The sequence below is a fragment of the Enhydra lutris genome, unplaced genomic scaffold (genome assembly GCF_002288905.1).
Source record: "Enhydra lutris kenyoni isolate GAN:26980312 unplaced genomic scaffold, ASM228890v2 scaffoldscaffold8, whole genome shotgun sequence".
NCBI classification, from domain to species: Eukaryota; Metazoa; Chordata; class Mammalia; order Carnivora; family Mustelidae; genus Enhydra; species Enhydra lutris.
The window spans coordinates 8,856,520-8,868,648 of NW_019154092.1; the positions used below are offsets into that span (position 1 = coordinate 8,856,520).

A 12,129-nucleotide genomic window follows, 5' to 3' on the forward strand; every position below is an offset into this window, starting at 1 on the left:
TGGTTGGCATTCAGTGAGTAGAATGATCAGCTAGACCCACGACCATTAGGACCAGTTTTAAACAATCGGTTAGTGGTAAGGTTCAACTTGGTCAACACCATTTTATTCCTGGTTGGCTCCTGCTAACTCACTTGATCCTATATGATGATTTATGGCACTGTGTGTATTTTGTCATAGTTCTATCCATCTTTAATTTCATCTTCCCTTCTAGGGATGTGTGTGTTTAAATACCCAGAAATCTATTAAGCAAATACAAAGTAACTTCTATTTAGCAGTGTTTGTCAAATATCTATTGAGTAAGTCAGTTAATAAATCGCCAACTACATTATCAGTTAAGATACTGCCTGCTGTATTATCTGTGGATATGTTGCCTACCAGGTTACTCAAACGCAGAGCTATGAGACAGTGGGGGGCCAGGCTGTTTCTGATTGCGAGAACCAGGAGAGCTCCCGGAGGAGGCAATGTCTGAGTTGGGTCTTAAGGAATCAGGCCCACGAAGAGGGAGCTGGAAGTCAGTCTAGGCAGAGGCCACAACATGAAGCAGTGCCCAGAGTCATGAAGGTGCTTGGGGCAGAGAGAGGACCATAAGACATGTGGTGGAAAGTGGCCACAAAAGCAAGCCTGAAGAACAGTCTAAGGTCACATCCTGGAGGTCTGAGGAGACCACGCTAAGGAGTTTCCCAGTCTTATAAGGCATCCACAGCAGAGTTTTGAGCACCACATGTGATAACATAGAGAGGACATGAGGCGTTGGAAAGGTAAGTTAGGGTACTCTCATGATGGCTCAGGCAAGATTGCGAGGACCAGGCAGTGGGGTTGGAGAGAAAGGGATGGGATTGGAAATGGTGGGGAGGGTGAGCATTCGGGACCTGTAGGCAGCTGATGTGGCGGTGAGGACAGGGGAGGGGGCAATGACAGCCATGCTGAGGCTCACCAGGCTAAATGAGTGGGTGGTGACACCACCCAACTGATCTCAAACGCACAAGAGGTCAGCAAGAGCGAGGACACAGGCACATCTGCAGTCCCTTCTGGGCCGCGTTCTGTGATGAATGTCATCTGACACTAAAAGCATGTTAACAAGTGGGAAAAGTACTCAACTTCTCCCAGGGTAGAACATTCTAACAACCAGCTTCCAAATGGAAACCACACAGTTGACCAGAGGTGCCTGAAACAAACTGGTAAATGTCTACGGCCGTCAGCGCTCATCAGAAGGAAGCCATACTCTGTAGGAAATAACAACTTTTAACCAAATTTTCTGAAGCTTGAGCTCGTATGTGATATCATCAGGGGCACAGGCAAGAGGCAACTAAGTAAAAAACCAGCTAACCCAGGGGAGGTCCTGACAGCAAGCACGACTACGGGGAACACGGAATAAAATAAAAGAGACACTTTCATATTCGCAGTGTAGAAAAAAAAACAAACTACTCATAGTAAAATCAACGCTTTCTACTGCATTATTTAAAAGCATGCAGAAACTTTTATCTAATAAGAAAGTATCTATAAACACTTGCATTCGATTTGCCCCAAATAGCCTGAGCAACTTCAAAATTTCGGATACGTGTTTTTCTCATCTTCTCATGGACCAGCTCAGCATCACCATAATAATTAAAAGAAAAAAAAAAAGTGTGTCAGAACTCACTTGGCTGCTCCAGCCACTGGAGGCACAGCTGTTGTGATTCTTATCCCATTTACAGCGCCTGCCAATTCTCCCTCTAACTCCACATCCTTAAGCTTTCAGTGGTTTGGCTTTGTTTGTTTTGTATCCCGTGGAACAGAAAATAACCTGCACTGATTGTGGCGATTGATTGACTCAGCTGGGGCCTCAGAGTATGAAAAGGGAACTGAAACGCACATCCAAAAGTGTGTGTGGGCTGGAGGTGAGCAGGAAGGGGGTACCCCCTCCCCTGATTGCGCGCGCAAGCATGGAACCAGCCGCGTCAGGCAATGGTTCTATCAATTTAGTAACACAAAGTACCTTTTATTCCGCTGGCCCCTCCCTGCTTTCCATACCTAACAAAGAGGCTGCCTGCGCAGGGCGCAGGGCTCTGAAAACTTTTCGAGAAAGAAGGACGCACAGTTCTCCCTCTGCCAGCTAACCTCCAGCTGGGGAGGGGCACACAGCCCCGGGGTAGGGTTGTCCTCCCAGGCCCTGCGGCTGTCCCCTCTAAGGATCCACATTTGTCTTCTCTGGCCTGTCCTGTCTAAAGGCGTCTGAACCTGAATGTGGAATCATACTTGCAAAGGCCACAGAGAGGAGGCGGCTTTCTTTAACGTTTCGCTGGCTTCCCTGAGGTGGGAGGCAAGTAAGCAAAAAACAGACTTTGAAGGGCACTTCAGATGTTTTAATAATAATTCCTTCTTCCCTTGGTACAACTTTGGTCAAACATGAAAAAAAGAGCCAAATATTAATAACTGGACTCCATTAAACAAAATTGGCTATTTTACTCAGAAAAGAGGGGGAAGGATGAGAGGGGAAAATACCTAATGCATATATTTTTTCAAAGACTTATAAGGGGCTACCAGCAGATAGACACGTTTAAAGACAACCCAGGTTTCGGAAAAACGCATAGGCTGTATTTAAGCCTGAAGATTTTGGCATAACATCTTCAATTTCCCAGTTTAAATTGAGCTGAAAAACAGTCTCCATGTTCGATTATAAAATTAATCACCAGTGCTTGTACCCTTGAGAAATATACAGGAGAAAAGTAAGTGGGATAAGAATAATACTTTCCTAAATATATTTATATATATTTGTATACACTTTTTTTTTTCTTCTCAAGAGCAGGCTGCAAAGTGTTACTTAGGTTTACAAGTTTTAGTTCAGTAATTGGAAAATAAATTTTTGTGGCCCAGAGCAATACTGATTATTAGCTAATCAAACAGTGTCATCCGTGTTTTTCAGGATGCCCTATCCGGGAGTAGTTTTAAAGTGTTGTCCCTTCCTTTCTCTTAAAGAGAAAAATGTGCTCTTTGAGAATTAAGCAACTGTGGTCCTATGTAAGGTTAATGTCTTTTCTGCTTGGATCCGCAGAGGGACTTCAAATCAGTCATAAAATAGAGAATGAAAGGTCTTCTGGGGATCCCAGAGGGGAAGAGGTTCACTCTCCAACCCCACAGGGTCCACATTGAGGCTCCCTGTGGCAGTGACAAGTGAGAGGACAGGTCACCCTGTCTAGGATGGGGCCTGTTGGTTCAGGGAGGAGCAGCAGAGTCACTGTGACTCCAAGGGACAAAGGCCCAAGTCTGCGGGGAGGGGGCAGGAAGGCACAGTCCTACCTTGTGTTCCTTGTTCATGCTATCTTTTTTCTCCCATTTTTGGTAAATGCACAGATGTTCTCCAAGGGGTTAGCACAGATTGCTTGCTAGGAGAAAGGACACGCTCCTCTCTGCAGTAAAGTAAACAAACTTGTTCTTCCTGTTCTGTCTTTCTCCTGAGATCCCTGATCCACTCTCCGATGACAACCTGCCATTTTCTGTTCAATTCAGCATGTTTACTTTTTTATTGTGATTCATGTCTGAGTTTCTTTTGAATCAAATTACTACATTTCCCCAGTGAGGTATGCCATATGACGATCTTGTTAGAACAAAATCAAATATAAAATTTGCACTCAGTGCTGCTCGGTCTCGTCCCACCACATGTTTTCCCTTTGGTTTGGACACACTTCTGTCAGCTACTGGAACGGTAATGAGTCCTTCCAGCGCTTGGGAGAATTTTCAGACATTTCTGTCTTGGAAACAATAAAGACAGACGGGTTGAAACAGTATCAACAGAGAGAAAGTCACTATTTCAAAATTAGTTTACAACCTAGATGGCTGTTTTTCCCCAATATGCATGGATTGAAGAAAACCAGAAAGACCAACTGATTGACTCTGGTGAGTCACAACAGCAGCTGAAGACTTTCTTGACATTTTATCCCTGGAGATGTAACATCATTCACTGTTTCAGTGAGTCTGAAGCTAAGCATTCCACAGCATTTTTTTTTTTTTTTGAATGGGAATGGAGCAATGTAATTCATATTACACTTTACAATGACTAGTTTCCCTCTCCCCTTTACTGTTCTGGATGCTGATCATTATCTTTCAAGCAATTTTCTGTGTGCCTCATACAAATAATGTTTAAAAACTAGGTTGAGTCAAATAGTGCAAGAATGAGTCTCCGTCCAAATATAGGAGAGACTTAATGTTACCTGAGTCCTTCTTCTGTTCCCACAGCTTCCAGGGTGACGTTCAAGCTTCTTGGTGGGATGCTTTTTGATCAAAGCCTGACTACCTGTGACCCCCAGCCCTTCCTAGAATTCAGGCACATAGCACTACTGCCATTTTGGAGTACACCCCCTTCTCTAGCTTTTGTGTCTGCCTGGAATCTGTCCTCTTCCACTTCTTGGCCAACTCCTGCTCACTTTTTTCAGGAGTCATCCAAGTTCAGTCTGGTGCCCTAGACTAGACAGCATGCCCCCAGTGGCCTTGAAAGGACTGCTGTGAATCTCTCTTGTGGGGTTCAAGCTGACAGACATGCTGTAGTCCCCGTATGGTGCGAGCTTCCGTCGGGGGAGGGTGGGACAGGAAGTTCTCCGCCTCCCCAGCACCCAGCAGTGTCAGATTCACGGCACCCACTTAGTACACACTGGCGAGTTAACAAGCGCAGCAACTTGTTAAATTAACTGCCTCTCCTCCATCTTTTGTTGCTAAAGACACCCTAGAAACTTTAAAAAACAAACAAACAGTATTTAGTCATCTATAGTCACACCATTCTCTAGGACTTTCTTAATTTAGATATGAAAATATTCTTTTAGCAACAAAAGGTGACAGGATCTATTTTGAAATACTTATTTTCTCAAACCCTTTGTCCACAGAATCAAACCTACCTACTCATTTCAGTGACTTTTTAAATGGGAACTTTGGATGATACACGATACATGGTAAGGAAACCAACGAGTGTTTTAGACGAAGCCAAAATGCACTAAGCCATAATGTGACTGGCTCACTCTATCCTCAGAGAGCTGAACACAAGAAATGACAGAGATGGACTAAAACCACAAAATGACACAATCTCCCCACAAAGAACACGCTGTGAACTTTTCTCTTGGCTCTTATTATAAGTTAGTATTTTTCTTTTTTACTGGTTAACACTTGAACTAAATGCCAGATTCGATCCTAACACTTATGCTGCTACATGAGGTAATCCCCCAATAAGCTTATGAGGTTGACACTATAGGTATTCCATTTTATGGAGGAGGAAACCGAGGCCCAGAGAGGGTACACAGCTTACCCAAGGTCACACGGCTAAAAAGATGCAGAGCTGAGCTGGAGTACGGTGTCTGGCCCCAGAGCCTGTGTCCCAAATGACAGCGAGATGCATGCAGCACCAGGCAGACAGGGTATGCCTGACTTCCTCTGTGGATTAAATGCAGGGATGCGGGGTGCCTGGGTGGCTCAGTGGGTTAAGCCTCTGCCTTTGGCTCAGGTCATGATCTCAGGGTCCTGGGATTGAGCCTCGCATCCAGACTCTCTGCTCGGCGGGGAGCCTGCTTTCCCCTCCCCCTCAGCCTGCCTCTCTGCCTCCTTGTGATCTCTCTGTCAAGTAAATAAACAAAATCTTAAAAAAAAAAAAAAAATGAAAGGATGCACACTCAGCCACATGGTTCACAGAAGTGTATGTGGAGCGTAAGGACTGCTCCCTACAGAAGCTATCCCTTCCATTTCATAATTCTTCCTGTAACACTTCCCTGTTTATTCCTGCTTTCCTCTCTAGCACATGTTCTTTTTAACTTTTTCCCCTTTCTTCTTCTTTCCTTCTTTAAAAAATAAAAAACCAACAAACTGATAATGGTTTTGGTGCTTAAAAGTATTTCCCCCTGCCCCTAGTTTCTTGAGATATAACTGACATGTAACATTGTGTCAGTTTCAGGTGTGCAATGCGATGATTTGAGACGCGTATATATTACAGTCCTCTCTGATCCACTGAATAGCTAAAATGAGAGTTTCTTGAAATGTAATTAATATATTTTATTTCAGCGTAACAACCCTTAATAAATCATCAATTATAAACTGCTTCAAATGAGTATACCCTATTCTAGTTTGCACTTATAAGTCATATTTCTTCAGGAGATATGACTGGAAAATGAATTTTTGTATGCTTTCAAATATGCATCGTCTATAGTGTGTTATTGGAAGTTTGAGGTATTTTTATATAGTCCATGAAAAATGGGACTCAGGTGATCTTATGAATCATTATTTGAACCTCTAACTAATCTCTTTGACATTAACATCTTTAATAAACATTTGAGCAATATCTGCATTCAGAATATTGGATAGAACTAAGACATCATCTCTATTCATTAGGCTTATATTTTTTCACTAACCTAATTTTGTCTTTCATAAGATATTAATGCTTTTGGAAGTCTTACTCTTAATCCTATTAATTCCTAAGCTACCCTTTAAAAGTGCATGAGGAAATATGCAAAGGCAGTCAGTTTCATGGAATTACAAGATAAATTGCTAAAGGTAGCTCTAAGAACTTCGGGGTCTCTAAAATGCAAAACTTTATTGGAAAATATTGCCTGGACTGAAATCTGACTCTCGAGGGCCAGTTTCCTTGGCGCAGTGGCCTTGTGAGCTGAGGTCACTGGCAACAAGGAGAATGCTCATGTCAGCAGAGTGCGTGTCTGTCCGCTTCTCTGCGTTGGCCTAAAGACCCAGTCTTAAAAGCCACATGGTGCAGCTCTGATGGCTCTAGAGAAATCTCTGGCGATTCGGCTCAGAAGTGGGGCTAAATCCAAGACAACACCACATCTGGGGCATGAAATGAAGGATGCTGAGTGTCCCCGAGAGAGAAAGAAGCAGAATTTGAAACTCGTAGGATACAGAGAGATGGTAGGAACTGATTTTTAAAATACTCTTAATTCCAGACAAAACGTTTCCCGACTGTGAGCCGATTAGGGAGACATCCTATCACAGACACATTCTAAAATGTCCAAAGCTCCCTATCTATATAATCTTGTTTGTACTGTTTGCAGGCTGTTACTTTTTTCTCCACCAATGCGTGTGAACTAATCTTATTTAATAAGGTAAAAAGAGAAGTCTACCCCCGCTATCTTCCTCACCCTCAATGGCCTCAGCCATACACACACATACTCAAGGGATGGGATGCTTCTTTGAATCCGACTTCTTCATGTCAACTAATTCTCTCCAGTTCTTGAATGGCTTTCCAACAGAATTAGCTAATGACTGAGGTGGTAAAGTGCGCCCTACATTTTAGAGAAGGTTAAGAGAACACTGCGGTGCCTAGAAATGTCCCTGGAAGTCCCCCGCACTAGATCTCACTACAACCACACGCTCTGGGCTGGCAGGACAGTGGCTGTCACGGCCGTGACACTAGCCAGCCCCTTTCCTGGGGCCTAATCTCCACCACATGACATCACTGGTTGGTCTGTAATTGCTTTAAGTGGACAGTTTCTTCCTGGATAACTACCGCAACATTATTAGGATTTAACATCATACTTAATTACAGAAAAAGCCAAGAAGCGTAATCATGAACAGGGAGAGAACCAGCTCAGCCTCTGTTCTGTTGCATATTTATGAGGACGAAGGGAAATGGGGAAGTGGTCCTCCTTTTTCCAATTTCACATAGGTTTCCTTTCTGGTACGGTGTCTCACTGCCGGATGGGTGAAAACAGGTCCCTTTCTGGCAGCCCCCAACCCCGCCTTGCCCGGCTCCAACCCCAGAGTCCTGCCGACTGGCTACAGGAGTTGGGAGCACAGTTCCGGGCATGGTGCCTAGCAAAGAGCTCCTCTCACCTCGTATTCCTCCTTGAAGCCGTAGCCCTCGGCACACTTCATCTGCGTGATGTGCTGAAGCAGGTCCGCCACCCGGATGGCGGGGTGAAGCTGCCCGGTCTGGTAGGGCACATCGGCCGGCTCTCGCTTCTTGTAAGTGTGTGACTGCACCAAGCTGCTGGTGTCGCTGGCCATCGTGTGGCTTTCATCTAGGAAAAGAAGGCCACGGCGGGAGTGAGGGAGGACCAGTGGGCTACATGCGGGATCCCTGAGGACGCTCAGAAGCTGCCGCTGACATCCCCTCCACCTATGGCTCCAACCATCCCCACGGTGGCTCAGTGAGAAAGAAAAGTTAGATGTTTAGAAATTTACACGGGCTCAGCAATACTGATAGGAATGTGGCAGAAATCTTTGTTTTTACAAAGCAGTCCAAACGATATATTGCTTTCACAAAGCTAGTTGGTAGGAACCCTTTATTTAGCCTTTGGGCACTCAAGTTTATAGAAGTTTCTGTCTGAAACTTCACCAAGGCCTGGCGCAAAACCAGCCTTGTCCTCTTCCAAAGATTCGTTAACTAGTTTGTATGATGACGTAAATAAACTCTGTACAAATGTTCTGTGAGCAAAGTAAAAGTGTACAAAATGGGTTGGCTTGTAAAGCTAGCAATGAAAATGTGGACTTGACACATGAAATCCAAAAAGAGCAGAAACAGAAAGCGGATGATGAGTCACTCTCATGCTGCCGTGTCAGAAAGCTTGACAGAAGGTTGTGGACCAGCGCATGACACATGGAATGTTCTACAAGAGCTAACATGCAGGCCGACACACAGCAGAACCAGCTGGCTTTGTCAGAATCTACAGATAAGACACACACTCCCACTCCCTCCACACCTTTTCCGTGGGCGAATGGGGGAACTTACCATTTATTGGCACTTTTAAGAAGGTACATATCAGGAGGAAAGAGGAGGAGAAAAAGGAAACAGGGCATAAGCAATAGTACTGTGTGAGTAATTACAGGTAGTTTTTATTCTGCGCTTTACTTTTATGGTTAAGTTTTCTGTCTGTGGGTGATCAGAGGTCAAAGCCTCAATCCTCCCATTACCTTAGGATGGGGGTGTTTTATTGAAGTCCTCAAAACCAAAAAGGAGGTTAGAATAGTATCATAATTGCTTTTCATCCCCCGTGAACTAAGTAATGACTAAATAAGTCTTTGTATTTGACACTTTTTCTCATTTAAATTTCTTGAACACGTCAACCAAGTTGTACTATCAAACTAATGCCAAAATTTGATCAAATAAGCCTAAAAAGGCTGTATCTTAATGGAAGACTCCTTGTACATTAGATTAACGAACTGCGGAAACTGTAGCTATTAAAAGATGCCTGATGCAGGAAAGGGCTATTAGATTAAGGGTTCCACGTGCTACAGGTTAGCTCATTATAATGCTGAATCCCTTTAGCCATTCTGTGATTGAGGCTGTGTCTCATAAAATATAACGCGAACTTCACTTAAAAAGAGAATGTTAAATCAAAATTGATTTTGGGTATAGAGAATTAAAACATATACACAAAGGGACATGTTCATTTAAAAAAAAATTCCCAGAGTGTTTATGAATAGGGAATTCAGCTATGGGTATTATTATTATTATTATTATTATTATTTATTTTGATTATTATTATTTTTTTAACTGAGAGATTCAGCTCCAGGGGAAATTTCGTTCAGGGGCACTCGGCCGGCTGGGCCTGGTTTTCCAACCTCAGTTCTATCTGCGTCGCAAAGCCCCTGGGGATGCATGGTATGGAAGGTGGGACACAAGTGTGTAGCTATGTCGCTGTCGCTGAAATGGCACCTGGATCACCACAAGGTGGCTAAAGACACAAAGACAAAATAAAAAGGAGTGGTACCCTGACTTTATGATTTTCGTTTTCATTTGGATTTGCTCTGATTAGCCATTCAGACGCTCCCATTCTGTTAGAACAGTCACAAAGAAACCGGATGTTTTTGTGTCCGATCTGCTTGCTGGCAACTGCCAAGCCCCTAAAGTGGGGTATGGGATCCCTGCTGAAGGACTGACTCCCTGGAGCTTTCAGCTACTCCAGCAGGAAGTTCTGTTCTTGATACGAAAATAAATGGAACATTAATTAGTTTCCCCCCTGTGCCTCTCTCATTCTCTCCGTTTTGTACCTTTTGGGATGAACGTAATTAAACGCCCTCCATTGTGGACTGACCTTCTAAACTTCCCCTAAATGAATCATCTGGGCCTTTCTGGTGGAGACAACAGCAGCCGGGTAGGGCTCTGGTCCTAGGGCGAGGCATTCTTGGAAGGTTTAATTCCCAGGGTGGCCACCACGGTCACCACTGTACTGTTCACGCCTGCTGCATTATGATGAGCTTGGCCTCATTACTAGCGTGCAGGACCCGTTAAACACGACCGAGGCCATCCCAGAAATGAGGGCTATTATCGAGTACACAGACATTGGAGAGGGAATAGAAGGCTTCTCATGCCACCTGTGGCATGAAACTGGGTCACCCACACAATGAGAAATTCTTGATGCCACCGAAATTACTGGTTAATCGGTTTGTTCTGACTTAAAAAGAATGATTACTGATAAAATATGGCATTTGACATTGATTTCTTATATTGGCTTAAAAATTACCAACAATGTTTTCAATTAAAAATTATGCCTCAGAGGAAATCAGAAACAAAGCTTCTCACTAACAGTTCTGACAGTTTTTGAAGAACTGTGAATTAATTCTACCTATATTCTTTAATAGGCTATCTTCAGATCTCAACGAACCAGCTGACAAATCTAGAACTGAAATGAGTGTCCCATTTTTGAGGTGTGTGTGGGGAGTTCTATCTACTTATCTGTCAGTATCTGTCTACCTATCAACATCTATCTATCAAAATCTGTCCCATCAACATCTACCTACCTACCTATCAATCTCTTTCCCTTACTCTCTCTTGCTCTCTTTTATTTATTTGTTTTTTTTTTTTTTTTTTGGAAGAAAATGACATAAAGGCATACTACAGCTCTGTACATTAGGCTGGGCACCCTAGCACATGAGCATAAAAGGTGGAGATAATACACCATTTCAGGGTGCCAAGCTCCAGGTCACGGCAAAACCCTCTTGGCTCCAGCATTGATGTCTGTTCAGCTTATCCTCTTCCCATGGTGTCCAGGGATCATCTCGTTCATCCTTACTACGCAATATATAGATTCACAGCTGCGCCAAACACCGTGGGAGGAATGGTTCCTAAGCACTGCCTTTTGCAGCGCTGGTACATATATAAGCCAGACGTGATAACGGTTATTTGTCGATCTGGCTGACTTCCTTTTCACGAATGTGCATCATTTTTGCTACTTGAATCATCTGTTCAAATGATTCCCTTTCGGCAAAGAAGCCTAACCAAGTTTCAAAGATGTCCTTAGTGTTCGTAATAACAAAGCAACGACTTTAAAAAATGATATTTGTTTAATAAGCTTATCTTAATCCTGCTGTGCAATCTGAACATTTTCTTCCCTCTGACAGTGCACGTCTTCGCCCTCCCCACTCCGGCTCCCCCAAGGTCAGAACATCTACTAAAGGAGCTGCAGAATGAATGCCGTGGCACACGAAGAAATCACAAATCCCCGCCTATCCCAGGATTCTGCAAATGTCATCTGCATGTAGATTACTTTATTCGGGTGCCTAAAATTAGCCTGTGCCCCTTACTTAGGAAAAGAATAAAAATGCAGCCTTTTCCCCATATAGCTGGCATTCAAGGGTGGAAGGAGGGCTTTAGTGAGCTATGTATGTTAGCCGTCATAACGATGCCAATTCAAAAATTTGGGTTCATGACCATTTTGACACTTCCGTCCGCGTTCACATGAAACTCGGGCAATGACCTTGCTCAAGTCCAGGAAATACCATAAGAAAAACAAATCACCCTAGCTACAGAAATTGTAACAACTTAGAGAAAAGAGAAGCACAGGGGGAAAAATTATGTTGCAAAGATATCAACCCTTGTAAAGAGGATTAGGAAGCAGAAGTCAAAGAGCTGGGGATGGAACTTTTGCTACTATGAATTGGTATATGCCTTGAAGTCGATGGTGTTGTGCTCCTTCTCGGGAAGGTTAGTAGTAGAAAGAGAACACAGCCGTGATACACTTGGGTTATTCATGTATCTCAAATGCAACAGCAGCTCATCCTTATTTGGTTATCGGAGTCAGGTAATGCCATTTCTCCAGAACCTTCTTACATTGGGCAAATGGGATTTTTTTCGGCTCCCCGCGGGGAACATTTTATATTTTCAATGCATTCTGCCCCACTGGGTTAACATTTTATTTCATTTCTAGTGACATCTGACACATA

General features: G+C 43.5%; 1 protein-coding gene across 2 annotated transcripts in view; it reads right to left on the reverse strand.

Annotated features, from left to right (window-relative positions):
- LOC111142547 (protein tyrosine phosphatase, receptor type M) overlaps window positions 1-12,129 on the reverse strand; it is a 769,091-nt gene that overhangs the window by 126,193 nt on the left and 630,769 nt on the right. The window contains exons 18-19 of one of the 2 annotated variants that reach the window (XM_022495810.1): window positions 8,696-8,707; window positions 7,798-7,985 (exon numbers count right to left, since the gene is read on the reverse strand). In XM_022495810.1, the coding sequence (XP_022351518.1) occupies window positions 7,798-7,985; window positions 8,696-8,707 (200 nt within the window). The remainder of the gene's footprint in view (window positions 1-7,797; window positions 7,986-8,695; window positions 8,708-12,129) is intronic. The other variant, XM_022495809.1, reaches the window with a different exon arrangement.